The sequence below is a fragment of the Plecotus auritus genome (genome assembly GCF_963455305.1).
Source record: "Plecotus auritus genome assembly, chromosome: 4".
NCBI classification, from domain to species: Eukaryota; Metazoa; Chordata; class Mammalia; order Chiroptera; family Vespertilionidae; genus Plecotus; species Plecotus auritus.
Window position 1 is genome coordinate 120,485,247 of NC_137775.1, and position 21,913 is coordinate 120,507,159.

General features: G+C 41.1%; 1 protein-coding gene across 5 annotated transcripts in view; it reads left to right on the plus strand.

Annotated features, from left to right (window-relative positions):
- The window catches only part of PTPRZ1 (protein tyrosine phosphatase receptor type Z1), a 206,779-nt gene that overhangs the window by 107,237 nt on the left and 77,629 nt on the right, over positions 1–21,913 (plus strand). For all 5 annotated transcript variants that reach the window (XM_080664026.1, XM_080664027.1, XM_080664028.1 and 2 more), the window contains exons 4-8: positions 3,729–3,880; positions 7,828–7,923; positions 8,413–8,479; positions 11,357–11,514; positions 11,653–11,803. In XM_080664026.1, coding sequence (XP_080520152.1) covers positions 3,729–3,880; positions 7,828–7,923; positions 8,413–8,479; positions 11,357–11,514; positions 11,653–11,803 — 624 coding nt within the window. The remainder of the gene's footprint in view (positions 1–3,728; positions 3,881–7,827; positions 7,924–8,412; positions 8,480–11,356; positions 11,515–11,652; positions 11,804–21,913) is intronic.

Consider the following 21,913-nt stretch of genomic DNA (forward strand, 5'->3'; position numbering starts at 1 on the left):
GCCTATGTTTTCTTCTAGGATTTTTATGGTTTCATAACTTACATGTAAGTTTTTCATCAATTTTCAGTTTATTATGTATGGTGTAAGTTGGTGGTCTAGTTTCATTTTTTTTGCATGTACCTGTCTAATTTTCCCAGCATCATTTATTAAAGAGATTGTCTTGACTCTATTGTATGCTCTTGCATCCTTTGTCAAATGTTAATTGAACATAATGGCTTGGGTCAATTTCTAGGGTCTCTTCTGTTCCATTAATCTATATGCCTATTCTTTTGCCAATATCAGGCTGTTTTGATTATGGTGGCTTTGTAGTATAATTTGATATCTGGTATTGTAATTCCTCCAACTTTGTTCTTCTTCAAGATTGTTGCAGCTATTTGTGGTCTTATTTATTTATTTATTCCATATAAATTTTTGGAGAGTTTGTTCTAGATCTGTGAAATATGCCCTTGGTATTTTAATAGGGATTGCAATGAATCTGTAGATTGCTTTGGGTGATATGGACATTTTAATGATGTTAATTCTACCAATCCATGAACATGGTATATTCTTCCACTTGTTTATATCTTCCTCTCTTTTTCAACGTCCTGTAGTTTTCTGAGTACAAATCTTTTACAGAACTCCTTGATTAAGTTTATTCCTAAGTATTTTTTTTGTGGCAATGTAAATGGGATTGTTTTATTAGTTTCTCTTTCTGAGAATACATTATTGGTGTATAAAAATGCCATTGAGCCCTAACCAGTTTGGCTCAGTGGATAGAGCATCAACCCATGGACTGAAGGGTCCTGGGTTCGATTCTGGTCAGGGGCATGTACCTTGGTTGCAGGCTTGATCCCCAATAGGGGGCGTGCAAGAGGCAGCTGATCAAAGTTTCTCACCGATGTTTGTAACTCTCTATCCCTCTCCCTTCCTCTCTGTAAAAATCAATAAAATATATATTTTTTAAATGTCATTAATTCCTGGGTGTTAAATTTGTATCCTGCTACATTGCTGAATTCATTTATTAAATATAGTAGTTTTCTGGTGGAGTGTTTAGGGTTTCTATGTACAATATCATGTCATCTGCAAATAATGACAGTTTTACTTCCTCCGGTCCAATTGGGATGCCTTTTGTTTTCTTCTTGTCTGATCGCTGTGGCTAGGACTTCCAGTGCTATGTTGAATAAGGCGTGGTGAAAGTGGACATCCCTGACTTGTTCCTATTCTTAGGGGAAATGGTAGTTTTTGCCCATTGAGTATGATGTTGACTATAGGTTTGTCACATATGGCTGTTACTATGTTGAGGTATGATCTTCTATTCCTACTTTGCTGAGAGTTTTCATCAAAAATGGGTGTTGGCTTTTGTGGAATGCTTTCTGTGCATCTATTGATATGATCATGTGATTTTTTTTAAAAAATATATTTTATTGATATTTCACAGAGAGGAAAGGAGAGGGATAGAGAGCTAGAAATATCGATGAGAGAGAAACATCGATCAGCTGCCTCCTGCACACCTCCCACTGAGGATGTGCCCGCAACCAAGGTACATGCCCTTGACCGGAATCGAACCCGGGACCTTTCAGTCCGCAGGCCGACGCTCTATCCACTGAGCCAAACTGGTTTCGGCAGATCATGTGATTTTTGTCCTTCAATTTGCTTATGTGATATATCACGTTTATTGATTTGCGAATAATGTACCAGCCTTGCATCCCTGGAATAAATCCCACTTGGTCATGGTGTATGATCTTTTTAATAATATATTGCTGGATCCAATTTGCTAATATTTTGAGGGTGCCTGCATTCCAGCCACTTCCTCCTAGTAGACCACAACCCTGCTGCTTTTCACAGCCAGATATTATGTGGACACCTTTCTCAGTTCTGCTCTTGGCTGCGGAGCCCAGCTTGGGGTTTAGACCCCAGAGTTCTTAGTGGGAAGCCTCCCTAGCTGAGATATCCCTCTGGAACTTCAGCTGCTGCCTGTAGGTGCCTGGCCAGCCCTCTCGCCTCTGCACTTCCTACCAGTCTCTATGCCATCTCCACTTTCCATCCTTGGTTATCAGGATTCTATGCAGCTAGTCTTCAGTTGATTATTCAGGGTGGTTTTTCTGCATTTTAGTTGAAAATCCAGTTTGGTGGGAGAATGTCAGTGTAGCTTCCACTTACTCTGCCACCATTTCAGAACTTTCCAGCACCAGCTTTGAAGGCTGTTATGAAGCCATGAGGCGTATCCTCTGCTGTATTTTCTCAGTGGCGTGCAGCCAACACTTGATCTTTAGAACCATACCTGTTTAGTTATTTTTGCAATTTTTTATTAAAAATGTTTAATGTTGACATTATTTCAGGTGTTCCCTCCCCCCCCCCCCCGCCACTTTTTCACCTGCACCCACCCCACCTCCCCCTTCCTGGGCCTTCACCAAACTATAGTCTGGGTCTATGGGGTATGCATATATTTTCTTTAGCTAATCCCTTCACCTTCTTTTTCCAGTCACCCCACCCCCAACCCTTGGGCACAAGGCAGTTTTGAGTTTACTGCTGATTTTTTTTAAAGTACAGCATTAAGCTCAGCAAGTGTGGTTCAGTGGTTGAGTGTCGACCTATGAACCGGGAGGTCACAATTCAATTCCCAGTCAGAGCACATGCACGGGATATGGCTCGATCCCCAGTGTGGGGCATGCAGGAGGCAGCTGATCAATGATTCTCTCTCATCATTGATATTTCTATCTCTCTTTCCTTCTCCCTTCCTCTCTGAAATCAATAGAAAAATATATATTTTTTAAAAAGTACAGCATTGAATCTTGATCAAGTTACTCTCTGTGACTCAATTTCCCTATCCGTAAAATAGGATAATAATTATGTCTCCTCCTTCCTAGGATTGTGTGAGTAGCAAATATTTAATACATGTAAATTACTTAGTGTAATGCATGGCACATTGTAAGTGATAAAAAAAAATGTTGACCATTATTGTTATTGTTATTATTAATGGAAGTTTATATCTCTAGTTGTCCTGCCTCATGGAACAAAAACTGTTTAAATCTGATTGAGAGATTTCAACATCTTGTATTAAGCTCTCAAGATAATCCTTAATCTCCAGACAACTCTTAAAATACTGTCAGATAATATCTGATATGGAACTCAAATTAAGAGATTTTAAGATTCTGAAAGTTGTCACTCAGGATTCAAACATGAGATGGTTAAAACCCCTCAATGGGACTGGGTTTCCACCTGCCTTGCCGCAGCCTGGGACACGGCTTGATGAAGCCTAGAGTGATACGTGGAGGGGTACGAATGGGAGACAGAAACAGCAGTCTGGTCACGAGTAGAAATGAGCTGAACATGAGAAGGTGGGAAGCACTCCCAAGAGAAGAGTTTTCTCCACTCTTCTGTTCCTTCTCCCTTCACTCTGTCCCCTCACTGTCATCATATGCCTTAGGGAAGCAGACAGGGCTTTGGGGTAAGGGACATCTTAGGACACCAGAGAAGCAGGGCAGGTGGACTGGCTGGCTGTCTTCTGCTAAAGGGGCCCCACAGTACTTAAGGTCTTCGGGTTAGTTTACATTTTAGGCAATAAGATATATTGAGTATATTGTGCAGTTACAGTTCAGCTTCCAAAATGGCAACTTAATTTTTAAAAAATTAATCAAAGAAATTATTTTTAATGTACCTGTAATAGGAGAAAATTTACTTGAAATTTGTAATTTTGATTTTTAGAAATTTAAATGCAGTTTTATTTTTGTCTGTGTATGTGTTTTTAGTGGAAATTAATCTCACTAATGACTACCAGCTCAGTGGAGGAGTTTCAGAAACGGTGTTCAAAGCAAGCAAGATAACTTTTCACTGGGGAAAATGCAACATGTCATCTGATGGCTCAGAACATAGTTTAGAAGGACAAAAATTTCCACTTGAGGTAAGTCACTAGTTCTGTTGGTGCTCCAGTCTGGACTGGTTGCCCTCAGCATCCATGCACAGCCATCCTAAGATCCCTCTAATCATTCTCCTCAGAGTTCCCTCTGATTCTTTCTTCTATTCATTGAGATTTTATTGAGCATACTATTTTATTACTTTGTTATCAAATTTTATAATTTGTGCAGTTATATTTTGTTTGCTTTGTTAATATCTGTCTTCCTTACCAAACTAAGTTAAATAATACCCAAATTTGGTTTTTCACTTCCTGGTAACCCAGAATGTCACATTATTGATGATAAATGGTTATGAGTAAATGAAATGTTTTCATATCCCTGTAGGGAAAAAAGGGGGGGAGGATTTCATCATTATACTGGAGAATCAAAGAAATGCAAAGTAAAATGAGAAAAAATTTCAGCTTTAAAATTGGCAAGATAAATATAATTCTAATAAATTATAATTGTGGGATGAAATAAATACTCTTATACATGTCTAGAGAGTATAAATTGGTAGACTTTCTGGATGCACTTTGCTTGTTTTTATCAAGAGCTTTAAAAAGCTTATTGTCAATATCTATCATTTCAATTTGTAGCAATTTAATCTAAAATATAATTAGTCCTAACCTGTTTGGCTCAGTGGATAGAGCATCAGCCTTCGGACTGAAGGATCCCAGGTTTGATTCCGATCAAGGGCATGTACCTTGGTTGCGGGCACATACCCAGTAGGGAGTGTGCAGGAGGCAGCTGATCAATGTTTCTCTCTCATCAATGTTTCTAACTCTCTCTCCCTCTCCCTTCCTCTCTGTAAAAAATCAATAAAAAATAAAAAATAAAAAGAATAAAATATAATTAGAGATATACACAAAAATGTATGTGCAAAGATTTTTTTACAGTAATAAAAAGTTGAAACAAAAGAAATTGATTAAATACATTATGATAGGATATTATATATCTTGTAAAAATCATATTCTTGGATGATTTACACAAAAATGGTTCATCATAAGATATTACCATAAGATAGTAATGCTTTTTACTTTTTAAAGATATTAGAATATAAAATGGTGAACATGGTATTATTATTTCAATTTTGTGAAATATGAAAACTAGTGACTGAGAGTAAGTTTGAATCACTGACTAAGTTTAAATATGGATTTCACCATTTAATTATTAAAGATACAACATTGTACAAATTATTGTTATTTTAGTTATTAGTTAAAGACATGACATTGTAGAAATTATTTACTTTACCTAAGCTTCCAGTTCTCTTCTGTGAAATTAACGTAATAGTAGTAGCAACTACCTTATGCAGTTATTATGAGGATTAAATGAGAAGATGGATTATTACTAATATAAAAATAATTGAGGGAAATCAAGAAAACATTAACAATGATTTTTCCCTTTGTGATGGCATATAGGTGCCTTCTTTAAAATTCCCATGTTTTCTAAATTACTTATAATGAAACTATGAATTTATAATCCAAAATATATATTGATAATAAAAATTAGACTAGCGTGAATGATCTCTTAAAGGACTAAAGATCATTTTTAATGTGGATAAGCACATTCAGATTTATAGCTTGTAATTTATTTTTAAACTAGGGGCCCAGTGCATTAATTCGTGCACTTGAAAGGAACTGTGGGCCATGAGGCAGCGGTGAGCACAGGGGCAGGTCTTGGCCCATCCTCCACACCCCCGCCCAGCCCCTCCCACCGCGACCCCCAGTCCTCTGTCTGCCGGCAGCACCGCTAACAGCACCGCCGCTTCCATGCGCTGACAGTGCCGGCTCCAGTCGTACCCGCTGACAGCATGGAACAATGGGGGCCGGCACCAGCAGTGGGTGTGAGCAGTGGCTGCTGCCCCAATCGCCCCTCAGGAGCAGGGGGAGGTGGAGAAGCCCTGAGATCAGGGCTGCAGCCGCTGCTCACACCTGCTGACAGCACTGAGCGATCAGGACCCGTGCTGTGCGCCGGCAGCGGGTGCAAGCGCCAGGTGAGACCTCAGTGCACAGGAGCAAAGAATTTTCAGTAACCACCAGAGGCTTACCCCGATGACAGCGACCGGCACCCCGCCTTGGTCTGGCAGTTCCACTCACCTGCTCCACCATCCTGCCACGGTTGACACCCATCATGTTTTATGCACGCCCCCTGGTGGTCAGCACATGACATAGCGACCAGTTGTTCGGTTGTTCCATCGTTCGGTCTATTTGCATGTTAGGGTTTTATATATATAGATATATTAACTATTCTTAAAGAAAATACAGTATCAAATTTGGTTTGTGAAAGAAATAAAAGTCAGTTCATTAAACACACATAACATTCTCATTTCTGAGAGTTTAGCTCTCTCACAGTATTATTTAGAGCAGAGATGAAAATCAATATACAGTACAGATGATGTATCATAGAATTGTACACTTGAAACCTATATAATTTTATTAACCAATGTCACCTCAGGAAATTCAATAAAAAATTTTTAAAAATCAAGAAAAACTCTGTCAACAACATAAGTCCTGAACCGGCAAAATAAACAGTAGAGAGTCTGTGCACTAACCTTCATATATTTTTCTTATTTAAAAAGCCCCTAAAGTGTTCTCTCAGTGGTATTGTTTGTTTGATGTTGTTTGTATAAACTCTCTCCATGTCATTGTGCAAACAGGAAACTGAGGGGCATCCTGGACTTGTTCTGTTTTTCTGGTCTTTCTGCATGCTACAGACAGGTCTTCTCCATTCTGCCCCTAAATGAAGTGGGAGATCAGATAAAAATTTAAACTACCTTTGTCTCTTACTTCGCATATTGAGCTGGTCTCCTTCTCTCTAGTCTTAATGCCTTCCACGTTACCCTTTCCCCTCCCCCCATCCTGCTCCCTCCCCACCCTGTTAGCTGAAATGCATCAGGATTTGTCACTGCTCTCAAGACCAAACTGCAGGCTGGGACAGCCTCGCACACCTTCCTGGTGTGTCCCCTGCCTACGTCTCCAGCTTCATCTCTCCTCTCTGTCATATATGCTCAGCTGAAATCACCACACATTACTTCTCATTTCCTACATTTCTCATATTTGCTTGCCTATTGGCCTTTCCCAAGCTGGTCCCTCTGACTTGAACACAAGCTCATCTCTTCTGCCTTTTCACCTCTGAGCTTTAAAGCTTCTCATCCTTTTGGGTTCAACTTAGAAATTCTCTCTTTGAAAGGCTTTGGGGATCACTCAAGGCAGGAGCCACTGCCATCCCCTGCTTCACACCCACTATTTCTCTGCACAGCCCTACTGCACATTAACCTTCTCAGAGATGTTCTGTTCTTCCCTTAATTATGCTCTAAACTGAGTTACCTCATTTCCAAGCCCACGACATGAGGATCACCAAATTATAAGTGAGACTAGAGGTTATCGACAGATATATAGGCTAAAGTAGAAATTAACAAGGTGTAGCCTCACACCTGGAGAGAAGACAAAATAAGGAATTAAAACTCTTAGCATTTTTTAGGTGAAAATAAAGTCCTTAAGAATTTCACAATTAATAGAGTGGAAGACAAAGTTCAAAAATACTAACCCTCAGACCATCAAGAAAGGCATGTCCAGTCAAAAAAGAATGAAACTGTATTTGAAAGAATACCAGCAAAATAGTTGAAATAACATTTGATCATTTATTACATTTGATAATTGTCCTAGAAAACTATTACTTTAATGCCACCTGGTAATCTCAACGTGGTCATTTCAGTTTTAGTATGTCTAACTTGTGTTTCCTTCCTCATTGCAGGATGAGAAATGATAGTAAATGCAGTTGTGTATACTAGTACACAAAATTGAAAAATTATTTTTAAATATGCAGAGTACAGAATTATACAATTTAGAGAATTTTTCAGATAGAAGTGATTGAGTTGGTAAATCATTTTATTGTCTCTTTGCTCACTTTTGTGAAGCCTTTCTATATACTAAAGCCGTCATTGTTACATTTATAGATGCAAATCTACTGCTTTGATGTGGACCAATTCTCAAGTTTTGAAGAAGCAGTTAAAGGAAAAGGGAAGATAAGAGCATTATCCATTTTATTTGAGGTAATCATTATACTTAGATTTAACACTAACTCAATTCCTTTTTGAATCACATGAAATATTGACGTGCAATATCAAAACATTCTTTGGAACAAGTAGAAGAGTTCACAAATAGAACGCTAACTGGGAGAACAACCCCTTGGCTGGGAAGTTGAAAGGGCCTCTTGTACTCATTTGTTGGGTACCTCACTGCCGGCTTGAGCCAACTGTTCTGAGGGCACCGATTTGCCTCTTGTATATGTGAAATATTGTAATGATATAGCAGGGACTGTGAGTCATGACATTTTAAAATGTACTTTTCTTGGTGGAAAGTTTAAGAGATTTAAAAGGTTTATGTTGCATTTGTTTGTACCTTGCTGTGGAAAAAAGAGTGAGCAATTTGGAGGACATTACTTTTGACTACTTAAAATGCAAATCACTAATCTTTACATTTTAGTGAACACTTAATCAAATATTTTATCCCATTTTTAGAATATCATTCTTCTTTAACAGATTGGAATAGAAGAAAATTTGGATTACAAAGCAATTATTGATGGAGTCGAGAAAGTTGGTCGTTTTGGTAAGTAAGCTATTTGGAGACATCTTCTAGATTCTGCTTTGGGTACTTAGGAATTCTTTACATTACTACAAAAATCGGTTGGGTGGGAGAATGAGTTATACACAGATCTCACTGGGAGATTGCTTCCTGCATGAGTGAGGGCTGGCTCACGAATAGCTAAATGACCAAGGCAGTGGTCGTGCTACTGGGACGTGCTACTGGGAATATGCAAAAACAAAAATGGGACTATTTAAGGAGCCAGGAAAGCCAGATTGTTTAAGGATTCTAAGACCAGATGAAATACTTAGGAAAACCCTACCCATTTTTTTTTTTTTTGTAGGAATTCTCTGTTTTGAATACAAGTCCTATATTCTTGTATATCTAGCAAGTTAAATCAATATTTATTATTGTACTATACATGTATGTGTATTTATATACATACTAAAGGCCTGGTGCATGAAATTCATACACAGGGGTAGGGGGTCCCCTCAGCCCAGCCTGCACCCTCTCAATTGGGACCCCTCTGGGGATGTCCAACTGCCGGTTTCAGCCTGATCCCGGGGATTGGGACTAAACCGGCAGTTGGACATTCCTTTCACAATCCGGGACCACTGGCTCCTAACTGCTCACCTACTTGCCTGCCTGATTGCCCCTAACTGCCCCTCTTGCCAGCCTGGTTGCCCCTTACTGCCCCCTCTGCCAGCCTGGTTGGCCCCAACTGTCCCCCCTGCTGACCTGGTCGCCCCTCACTGCCCCCCCCTGCTGGCCTGGTCGCCCCATGCACCCTGCTGGTCAATTGTTTGGTTGTCCCTTGCTAACCTCCCTGCCAGCCTGGTCATCCCACACAGCCTGCTGGTCAGTCATTTGGTATCCCTCGCTAACCCCCTGCCGGCCTAGTCACCCCACACAGCCTGCTGTTCGGTTGTTACTGTGTTGGGCATCGTGACCAATTTGCATATTACCCTTTTATTAGTATAGATGTTATCCAGAATATATTTTCCACTCTTTGTCTTAGCTTTTTACTCTCTTAATAGTGACTATTGATGAATAGATCTTGATTATCACATCTTAAAATTTATCATTTATCTTTTCTGGATAATAAGTTTTGTGTGCCATTTCAGAAATCTTAATCTACCATAAGGTTATGAAGATAATTTTCTGGTTTTTCTCTTAAAGTTTTATTATTCTGTTCACATTTAGATCTATAATCTATTTATAACTGACCCATGCAGTGTATTTAGAACTGATTGAGTGTAAAGTCCCTCATTGAAGATGGGATTCAAGATGCACTTTTTTCCATAAAAATATTCAACTGATACAGCACTCTTTTTGTTGTTGTTGTTAATCCTTACCCAAGGACACTGCTTCCATTGATCTTTGGAGAAAGTGGAAGGGAGGGGAAGGGATAGAGAGGAAACATCGATGTGAGAGAGACACATTGATCAGTTGCCTCTGGTACTGGGCCAGGTGATTGAGCCTGCAACCAAGGCAGGTGCCCTTGTCTGGAATCAAATCTGCAACCCTTCAGTCCTTGGGCCAACACTGCAACCACGGAGCCAACAGGCCAGGGCTGACCAGCCCTCTTTATTCAAAATGCAGTTCATTCCAACTACACAGTAATTTTTTTCTGTCATAAATCAAGTGACCATGTATATGGGGGTCTGGACTCTGTTCTCTTCCATGTTCCCTTTGTCTCTTTTTCCGTAAAGATCTTGCTATCATATTTTTATAGCCTTATATAATAGATCCTACTATCTAGTGGTGAAAGGTCATCAGCTTTATTATTGTTCAAGAGTATCATAACTTTGTTTTTTTAATTCCAGTTGACATTCAATATTATATTTGTTTCAGACATATAACATAGTGGTTAGACATGTACAAAGTGATCTCCTCGATAAGTCTAGTAATCATTTGGCACTATACATAGTTATTACAGTACTAGAGGCCCAGTGCACAAAATTTATGCATGGGGGGAGGTCCCCTCAGCCCAGCCTGCACCCTCTCCAATCCAAGACCCCTCGGGGGATGTCTGGCTGCCAGTTTAGGTCCTCTCAATATCCTGGACTGCTGGCTCCTAATCACTCACCTGCCTGCCTGCCTGGTCACCCCCAACTGTCCCCTCCCTACCAGCCTGGTCACTCCTAACTGCCCCCCCTACCAGCCTGGTCACCCCCAACTGTCCCCCCCCCCCACTGGCCTAGTAGCCCCTCACTGCTCCCCCTGCCAGCCTAATCACCCCCAACTTCTCCTCCTGCCAGCCTGGTCACCTCCAATTGCACGCCCCCTGCTGGCCTGGTCGCCCCTAACAGCCCTCCCTGCCAGCCTAGTTGCCTCTTACTGCTCCCCCTCCCCCTGCCAGCCTTGTCACCCCTCACGGCCACCCTGTCAGCCTGGTACTCCACACAGCCTGCCATTCAGTCATTTGGTCGTCCCTCACTAACCCCCCTGCTGGTCTGGTTGTAGGCAGCCATCTTGTGAGGGCATGAGGGTCAATTTGCATGTTATCTCTTTATTATATAGGATGGGCTTTTGAAGATAATCATCAGAATAAGCTTTTGTTTTTGTTTTCCACTAAGTGTATTGAATCTTATGAAATAATTTTTCTGTATTTATTGAAATGGTCATATAATTTCTGAATATCTTTTATATGTATAATAATCTTCTTTCTAGCATATTCCTGGTGTAAAGATGAAGCATCTAACACTATGTAGTGATGTATGTAAGAAAATTATGTATATGCCAGTTTTATTGCCATTTAAAAAGTAGATCCAAACTGTTCTCAAATATTCATTTCTGATTAAATAGATGACAAGGCATATGTCTCTGTTTCATAGAAGTTTTGAACAGCTAAGTTCCAGAGTTGGGATGCCAGCTGAGACATATGTTATTACTTTGCAGGGAAACAGGCGGCATTAGATCCTTTCATATTGCTGACCCTTCTGCCAAACTCAACTGACAAGTATTACACCTACAATGGCTCATTGACCTCTCCTCCCTGCACGGACACCGTTGACTGGATTGTTTTTAAAGATACAGTTAGCATCTCTGAAAACCAGGTAATATTATAAATTCAAACAAATGAAGTAATTTGAAAAAAATAATTTTCTAAGCTTTACTACAGAATGTTTTAGAGCATTTATTGATGCCTTTGAAGCAGGAATGTTAAAGTACATGTTACATTATCTTCTTTTTAGTTGGCTGTTTTTTGTGAAGTTCTCACAATGCAACAGTCTGGTTATGTCATGCTGATGGACTACTTACAAAATAATTTTCGAGAACAGCAGTACAAGTTTTCCAGGCAGGTGTTTACCTCTTATACTGGGAAGGAAGAGATTCATGAAGCAGGTATGTATTGAAATATAATTTTTCTACAACTCACAGATTCAGTGTTGTAGGAGATAATTGTGGTACAATGGAAAACAACAATTTCTAGAAATATTTTTATTATTAGCTTTGTAGCTTTAAACAAACTAACTTCTCTAAATCTCAGTTACCACATTCATAAAATGTCGATTTAAAATATCTGTTCTTCCCCACATGAATATTTCCATTTTGCAGGTGAAAAAAGTGAGATTCAATAAGGCAGTGATTTTTCTAAAACACACAGCAATAGATGGCAAAGCTACAGACACACCTCTGAATTCACTTGATGGAATTTGTCTGTTCTAAGAGCTATAAAAGAGAAATGAATAAACAACCAAGGTGTTCAGAACATGGGGAGATCACATCCGGTTGGGGTGATCAGGGAACCCCAGTGAGAGAACTACATTTGAGCTGAGCCTTGACATGTGGTTTTGTTTTGTTTGTTTGTTTGTTTTTGAGGTAGATCAATCAAGTATTTTTAAATTAAATTTATTTGGTTGACATTGGTTAAGAAGATGATGTAGATTTCAAGGGTACATTTCTAAGATACTGCATTGTGTGCCCACCACCGAAAGTCAAATCTTCTGTCACCATATATTTGGGTTTTAAGGTGTTCATGTTAGTGTCAGCAGCTCCTGGAGAAGAGCTAATGCCTAGTAGGGATGGAAACTAAATGCGCTGAATTATCCTATGTAATAAAGAGGCAATATGCAAATGGTCATTACACTGTGATGCGTAACGACCAATCACCAGGAGGGCAGGGCAACGAGCTACGAGCCAAGCCGTGGAGAGCTACAGGAGGGTGGGGTAGCAAGCTATGAGCCATGGAGAGCTACAGCAGCGGTGGGCAAGGCAGCCAGCTGAGGCAAGTAGCAGCAAGCTACTCGCTCACAGATTCGTGTGTGCAGGGCCACTAGGTAATGAATAAAAAGTGAGTCTTTTCTCCAGTTGCCTTCTTTTGGGGCGGGGGGGGGGGGGGGGAAAGAAATGTCTTGTCAGGCAATGGAGAGGATGCAGGGGAGCATCTCCGCGGCGACTTCTGAGTCTTTTGAAGCCAGCACAGCAGTCAGAGCCTTTGGAAATGCCCAGAGGACACAATCAGTTGCATCTACTGACTTATCCTTTTCATTTCACCCTTTGAATGGACTAGTTCATGAAGGAAATAGCTGAAGTGGCCTTTGCTTTGGGGACTTAAAACATTTTCAAGTACATGGTCTTCTTTGATCTCAGCCCTGCAATGAATTTTTGGCCATGTATAACATTAATTTAATAATCATCTGCTTTTGAAGATTAGGCATTAAAATGGCATGTTTTAATGTGCTATTTGTGAGCATTGTTTACGCTTTAACCAGACAAGAAAAAAAAATACAGCACAAGACAGAAATGATGAATAGCTGCATTTAATGTTACATTTAAGTTTCAAATTAAATTGCCCCAAAGTGAGGAAATTTAATTATATTTCTACTAGCAACACTAAATACTGTAACATCCTGTCTGGTAAATAATAGACAATTGATTAGAAAAAAGAAGCAGGATTTAACCATTTCCTTTTCTAAAATGCAAATGACCAAATAAAAAATTTAAATAAATGTATTTCTGTCATGTACTTTTTCAATTATATTTTATTAAAACCCTTCCATACCATTTGCCATTTTATGGTAGGTCCTATTTAATACTAACTAGTCTCAGTGCATTCTCCTCCCACCTGCTTTCCTTCTTTCCTTCTGAAGAGGGCAGACCCCATCTCCCAAGTTGCACTTACACATGCTCTTTCCTGTCCATGGCATGTTCTTCCCGGCTGTCTTCACTCATTGGTCTTCTCATTCTTCAAGACCAAGTAGACGGTTGCATCCACTGGAGAGCCACTCTGACTCCACCTCCATCCCCACCAAGTCTAGCTCTGGCTGGGGCACAGGATTGTGCGCTGGTGGAGGTGCTGTACTCATAGAGTACAAGATAAATGATGTGCATCTGAAGGTGTGTGATGGGCCCAGGTGTACCTATTTTCTGCGCATCCAAACCTCATAGCAGTTGGCATAGAATGATAATTGTTTGTTTACTCATGAAGGAAGTAGCTAAGTTTTTCACATCTTTACCTCTATTGCTGAGCTAAAGTGCAGTTCTCATTCACCAGACATCTACCAAATGACTAAAAGAGTTCATCTCCATATAATGCAAATATGGCAGGTTATACTTCATGGCTGTCTATTGCACCATTTAACATGTCTACCCATATATAGTTCTGATTTAATGTGGAACATTGTTGTTTCCACAGTTAAGAGATAAAGTCCAAAAGTAATCAATAAAAACAGCAATCTACCATGTATTGTGTGAACCAGTGGCCTTATTTTCCAGTTTGGAAAGATGATATTGAGTGGTTTGTCCAAGTTCACAGAACTATAAAGTACTGAATGAGTATTTGAACCCAGGTCTTCTTGATTTTAAAGACTTCCAAAGCTTTCTCCACTATGCTTAATGTTTAGAAGGGAACATAATTTCTGCCTATATGATCTATACTAATAATAGCCTAGGTGGTGTCATGCCCTCACGCATCACACCCTAACGTCGCCACAAGATGGCTGCGTGCACAGTAGAGGTGGGGCCTGGTGGCCGCTCTGCACAGTAAGGCCTGGGGGTCCCACGGCTCCGTGCACTGCAGAGGAGTCAGATCATGGCAGGGGAGGGCAGTTGGGGGTGATCAGGCTGGCAGGGGAGGGCAGTTGGGGGCAATAAGGCCAGCAGGGGAGCAGTTAGGCGTCAATCAGGCCAGCAGGGGAGCAGTTAGGGGGTGATCAGGCTGGCAGGCAGAAGCAGTTAGGGGCAATCAAGCAGGCAGGCAGGCAAGCAGTTAGGAGCCAGTGGTCTCGGATTGCAAGAGGGATATCCGACTGCCGGTTTAGGCCCGATCCTGGGATCAAGCCCAAACCGGCAGTCAGACATCCTCCGAGGGGTCCCAGATTGGAGAGGGTGCAGGCCAGGCTGAGGGACACACACCCCCTCGTGTACTGGGCCTCTAGTTTTATAATAAAAACTGATTACCTTAATGACATGAAACTTTTCAAAAATAGTATTTTCTTTTTCCACAGACAGTAACAACTGAATTCTTGCTTGTTCCATCATGAGTATTGGTGTTCAACAAGCTCCTATTATCAATTGCCTCGTGCATATTCCTGTGATGGTTGTTTTCTTAATCGATACACTACTCTCTGTCTACTTTCTTGAACTGAATTTGTGAATAAGAATTGAGGTTTGCATTTATGTTCAGTACTTAATTTTTATTATATTTAATCTGAAAGTAAGTTTTTATTAAAATAAATATTTTTGAAAATTAAGGAATATAGATAAACACACAGAAGAAATTAAAAATATTTTATAATGACACCACCCAAAGGTAATTGCTATGAGGATTTTGGTGAATATCCTTTCAGACCTTTTTCTTAAAAATATATTATTATTTCTCACAGAAATGAAATTGCACTACATATCTGTTTGTTGCTTTTTTTATTCCATGATATAAATATATTGTTAATACACTAATTTTTTGTAGTATTGCATTGTAGAGTCATAACAACTTACTAATCCAGCTTCTCAGTTCTGGATATTTGGGTTACATTTATATATTTTACCATTATAAATATCTAACATTCTCATTTTGACCAAGAGAGAAGTATGAGTTGGCATGAAAATGGTCAAAATTCTCCTCTCAGTAAATGCATTGTAGAAAAATACACTCTGCAAAACTACATTGCAAATAATTGCAAAACCCACATGAGGTCTGTATATCTATACCCTTCAGAGTAGAGGTCCAGCTTCATTCACTTCTGCATTCAGAGCAGGAACGCAGTCAGAGTTTGTGCGTGAACACGTCTTACCAGAACTCAGTCCTCAAGTTTTGCATCTTTTATGTGGAGCTGCCATTTACTAGAAAGGCATGTCTTTTTGGCACCATGGAATGCACAATGGCTTTCTAAGAATCACAGAATCCTATCTAATAAAAGAGTAATATGCAAATTGACCACTCTAACACACAAGATGGCTGCCCCCATGTGGTCAAAGATGGCCGCCACAAGATGGCCAGCAGGGGAGGGCAGTTGGGAGGGACCAGGCCTGCAAGCAAGGGCAGTTGTGGGCGATTAGGCCAGCAGGGGAGGGCAGTTGGGAGGGACCAGGCCTGCAAGGGAGGGCAGTAGGGGGTGATCAAGCCTGCAGGGAGGGCAGTTAGGGGTGACCAGGCCGGCAGAGGAGGGAAGTTGGGGGTGACCGGGCCTGCAGGGGAGAGTAGTTGAAGGGGACCAGACATGCAGGGGAGGGCAGTTAGGGGTGACCAGGCCTGCAGGGGAGGGCAGTTAGGGGCAATCAGGCTGGCAGGGGAGCAGTTAGGCATCAATCAGGCTGGCAGGGGAGTGGTTAGGGGGTGATCAGGCTGGCAGGCAGAAGAAGTTAGAGGCAATCAGGAAGGCAGGCAGGTGAGCAGTTGGGAGCCAGCAGTCCTGGATTGTGAGAGGGATGTCCGACTGCCCGTAAGGACATCCCTCGAGGGGTCCCAGATTGGAAAGGGTGCAGGCTGGGCTGAGGGACAAATTTCGTGCACCGGGCCTCTCGTTTAGTAGAACCATTGGATCCTGAAGGAGTTAGTAAAAGCAGTGTTGTAGATAATGAGAAATATCTTTGAGTAACCATACAGACACGGCGTGAGTGGGAAGTAGGCGAAGTTCAACTTTGTCCCCTGCCTTCCAGGTGCCAGGTGCTTCCCTGCTGCCCTCGCAGCCCATTGGCAAGACTCCCACTGAGAAGCAGGGCCTGGGCAAGCACAGTGGGAAAGGCGTGGTCTTTAAAGTCCAGTAGGCTCTTGCTTTCAAACCCCTGTGCCAACACTTATTAGTTACACAAAAATTGTCAATTTACTTAATTTATCAAAGCCTCAGTTTCTGCACCTAAAAAATGAGAGTTAAAATGCCACTTTGTAGGGTTGTTGTGGGTTTTAAATAAACAAAAGTTTGCAAAGCAGAGCAGACCTTTGAACATAATGCGCTTCAGACTTATAGCTACTACTAGAGGCCCAGTACATGAAAATTCGTGTACTTGGAGGGGTCCCTTAGCCCAGCCTGCTCCCTCTTGCAGTCCAAAAGCCCTCAGGAGATGTCCGACTAAGGCTTAGGCCCACTCGGTAGTCGGACATCCTTAGCGCTGCTGTGGAGGTGGGAGAGGCTCCCGCCACCGCTGCTGCACTCGCCAGCCTTGAGCCTGGCTGTGTCATAGCGACCGGTTGTTCCACCGTTTGGTCGATTTGCATATTAGTCTTTTATTGTATAGGATTATTGTAATGTGTGTGTGTATGTGATACAATCTTGTTTATATGTGTGTGTATGCATATATGTGTCTATATATGATGGCTAAGCTATCATAGCAAGTATGGCATACTGTTCAAGTTTTCCATGTTTAAGGCTTTTGTTTGTTGAATAGAATTATAAATGCACTTCATTTGCTGGCATGGTAATATATTTAATGATGCTTTTCTATGGAAAATGGCATTACAGGACTGCCTTTATCCCCTAATATTGTATTTGAGCAATGAGAAATTGTCTGTAATTTCCTGAAAAATGTCACGATGAATTATACATCAGCAGACTTACCTTCTTGAAAGTCAGTAGTTATAAATAGCATTCATTAATGTCACATGTCCATTGACATTCTATACAGAAAAGTGACTTGAGACTTCTTAGAAGATTATACTAGTATATTACAAATCAAACTATTGATGAAGTTCCTGTGCTCCCCAAGAGAAGACTGACTGAATTAGGGAGAATTTAAGATTCCTCTTGGCTATTTATCTCAAGTGAATGCTGTAATAATTTAGAGTACCAAACAGTGACAGATCATTTCTAGTTATTATTTGTCACAGTTGTGGCCATGTTTACATTAGCTTTATTAAGATCTGCTACTCCCTGAGGGGAAATCGCAACCTTAATATTGATTGTCTTCTGGGTCTGTGAATCTTTAAGCTCCTCTCACAATAGTTTTTCAAATGGTGCTCATAAACCTCAAACAAAGATGAGGTGGGTTTATCAGTTTGTCCACAATGTCCTTTGTCATGGGTTGTGTTAAATGGCACTGAACTTCAAGTCAGTGTAAAATAACTGGGTAAAACAGCGACATCGCAGGCAATTGTGACATTTTCTCTGCCCCTCCCTGAGAATCAACATCTATCTTTTCACCTTTACTCATAAGCCATGGAGCTAAGCCTGGACCTTCTCCCTCAGGGCAGACTGCCCTTCCTCCAAGGTTGGCGCATGAAGCAGCAAAGCAGAAGGAGACTCGCACCTCCCCTTGACCATCTGCAGCAACTTGCTCTATTAGCTGAGAGATGTGTCAAGCCAGAGTTGTCATATTCTCCTGATTTGTACTTTACCTCTTCTTTTTTTTTTTAACTGTAAAAACTCATTTTTTTATTTTTTTTATTTTAATAAATCTTTATTCAGATTATTACTATTGTTTCTCCTTTTTCCCCCCATAGTTCCCCTCCACCCAGTTCCCACCCCACCTTCTGCCCTTACCTCCCCCGCACTGTCCTCATCCATAGGTGTATGATTTTTGTCCAGTCTCTTCATGAACCCCCCATACCCCTTTCCCCCTGAGAATTATCAGTCCACTCCCTTTCTATGCCCCTGATTCTATTATATTCACCAGATTATTCTGTTCCTCAGGTTTTTAATTCACTTGATTTTTAGGTTCACTTGTTGATAGATATGTGTTTGTTGTTCATAATTTTTCTCTTTACTTTTTTCTTCTTCCTCTTTAAGAATACCTTTCAGCATTTCATATAATACTGGTTTGGTGGTGATGAACTCCTTCAGCTTTTTCTTATCTGTGAAGCTCTTTATCTGCCCTTCAATTCTGAATGATAGCTTTGCTGGGTAGAGTAATCTTGGTTGTAGGTTCTTGCTATTCATCACTTTGAAAATTTCTTGCCACTCCAGTCTGGCCTGCATAGTTTCTGTTGAGAAATCAGCTGACAGTCGTATGGGTGCTCCCTTGTAGGTAATTAACTGTTTTTCTCTTGCTGCTTTTAATATTCTCTCTTTGTCTTTTGCTCTTGGCATTTTAATTATGATGTGTCTTGGTGTGGTCCTCTTTGGATTCCTTTTGTTTGGGGTTCTGTACGCTTCCTGGACTTGTAGTGCTATTTCTTTCACCATGTGGGGGAAGTTTTCAGTCATTATTTCTTCTAATAGGTTTTCAGTATCTTGCTCTCTCTCTTCTTCTGGCACCCCCATAATTCTGATGTTGGTATGCTTGAAGTTGTCCCAGAGGCTTCTTACACTATCTTCAACTTTTTGGATTTTTTTTTCTTTTTGCTTTTTCGGTTGAGTGTTTTTTGCTTCTTTGTATTTCAATTCTTTGAGTTGATTCTTGTGTTCCTCTTTGACTTGATTCTTGTGTTCCTCTAGTCTGTTGTTGGGTCTCTGTATAATATTTTTTATTTCAGTCAGTGTATGTTTAATTTCTAGTTGGTCCTTTTTCATATCTTCGAGGGTCTCATTGTATTTATCGGCCTTTTCTAGGATATTCTTGAAAAGCCTTATAACCGTGGTTTTGAATTCTATATCCAGTCGTTTGTTTTCCTCCATTTCTTTCGTTTGTGCTCTGATTCTTTGACGCTGCATTTTCACTGCTTCCCTGAGTTGGTAAGGTAGATTTGTGTGCTAGGTTTCCAATATGGCCCAGTGGGTCTGCCTCCCCAGTTAACCTGAAGTGGACACTCTTGGTGCACCCCTTTGTGGACTGTGTGTACAGCCTTGTTGTAATTAAGTCTTGATTGTTGTTGGTATCACTGGGAGGAATTGACCTCCAGGCCAGTTGGCTGTAAGGATCAGCTGTGTCTACACTGGGAGAAGTTCGGTGCTGGAGACAGCCTTATAGGATTAGACTTGCCAAATTGCAGTAGCCTCTGTGCTCAGCTTGGATGGGGTGGAGTCTCAGTCTTGGCTTCCCGTCAGCCTTGCCCTTGCGCGCCTTCAGACCTCTGCCTTCCCCGGCTCCCGAGTCTCCACCTGAGAGTCCAGACTCCCCCCACAAGAGCATGGGTCCCCAGGGGCTCGCCTGGAACTGGGGTTCAGTGCAGTCAGAACTGGGGCTCAGTGCAGTCAGGAGCCTCTGACTCCCTTCCACTAGGGAAAGCCTGTGGCAACCTCCGCAGCCTTTGTGCGCACTGGCACGCGCACGCCTTCAGACTTCTGCCTTCCCCAGCTCCTGAGTCTCCGCCCGAGAGTCCAGACTCCCCCCGTAAGAGCGTAAGTCCCAGGGGCTTCCCTGGAACTGGGGTTCACTGCAGTCAGAACTGGGGTTCAGTGCGGTCGGGGGCTTCCTTCCCCCTTCCACCAGAGAAAGTCAGCCAGGCTCTCAGCCGCCCTTCCTCTCTGCGCGCACAAAGACCCTTTGCCGTACCTCCAATTCTCTGTGAGCGTTTCTCTTCCCTTCTAGTTGTAGAATTTTCACTCAGCCAGCTTTCCTGTGGTTCTGGATGGTGTCCGTTCTGTCTTTTAGTTGTAGTTTTGAAATTGTTTTGCGAGGCAGCAGTTTAAGTGCTTACCTATGCCGCCATCTTGGTTTCTCTCTGTACTTTGCCTCTTCTTTTCCTCTTCTTTTTCCTCTTTTTTTTTTTGTTTTCTTGTGACACCCAGTGCTTTGCATATTAATCTTTCATACTTGTTCTCCAAGTCATGCACATCCCTACTTATGAGATATTCGCCCTTCATATAGATTTATATATGTTATTAGAGGATAAATGACTCTCTGTCAGCTAAAAGTTTGTGAAACTTTTACAACTTTTAGTGAGAAAAATGTGTGGTTTTGAAAATCACAACCTTATTCCTCTATAAATGGAGTCTGGGACTAAGAAACTAAAAACAGCCATTATATTTTATAGCTTACTAGCTGTAAGGGTTAGAACAAGCTTCCTAGAGGCAGGGACAGCGTCGCTTGTATTTGTATGTTAAGAGAGCCTGCTATCAAGTGGATGAGAATTTAATGTTAAACGTAAGTTTTTATGTGAGAACATGTATTGCACCCTGAAAAAGGGGACTGCATCCTCATTCTTTATATGTGAGCATCCTTTGCATTTCTACCAAGGCAGTTGCTGTACTCTACATGACTTGACATGGACCACAGGATTGTCAAGGGCAAGGGCTTGCAGAAACCAAATTCTCGTTCTTGGTGTTGCTTAAAGAATCTGTAACTATGTCAGGTCACATGTGTCTTGTGGAAAGATATCAGGGAATGTGATTCAGTCCTGCTGTAGGAACTGGGACCTCAACATAGTTCTGAACTTTCCATAATCAAGAAAATTAATTACATTTTTATTATTACTTTATTATATCAATTGGTAGCCTGATCTGGAAAACCCATCTTAATTTTAAATCCAGATAATATGCTTTGTAGAGTATATGTCCTTCTGATAAGATAATTAAACTAATTTCAATAAGAAATATAATGAAAACCTGGTAACTTTAGTGCAAATTAAAAACTCATTTCAGCCAAAACCGGTTTGGCTCAGTGGATAGAGCGTCAGCCTGCGGACTGAAAGGTCCCGGGTTCGATTCCGGTCAAGGGCATGTAACTTGGTTGCGGGCACATCCCCAGTGGGAGGTGTGCAAGAGGCAGCTGATCGATGTTTCTCTCTCATCGATGTTTCTGACTATCTATCCCTCTTCCTTCCTCTCTGTAAAAAATCAATAAAATATATTTTAAAAAAATAATAATAAAAAATAAAAAAATAAAAACTCATTTCATGGTAATTACCAGTTTTATGCTTGAACATCAAGTAGTATATATATATGGAATTAACTAGATTGTTGTTTAAAGATTCCATCTTACCTTATAGAAGGGCAGTCCTTTGGCAAGTTCACAGACTACAAATAGAAGTATGGGCTTGTCCTAACCAGTTTGGCTCAGTGGATAGAGCGCCGGCCTGCGGACTCAAGGGTCCCAGGTTCGATTCTGATCAAGGGCATGTACCTTGGTTGCGGGCACATCCCCAGTAGGGAGTGTGCAGGAGGCAGCTGATTGATGTTTCTCTCTCATCAGTGTTTCTAA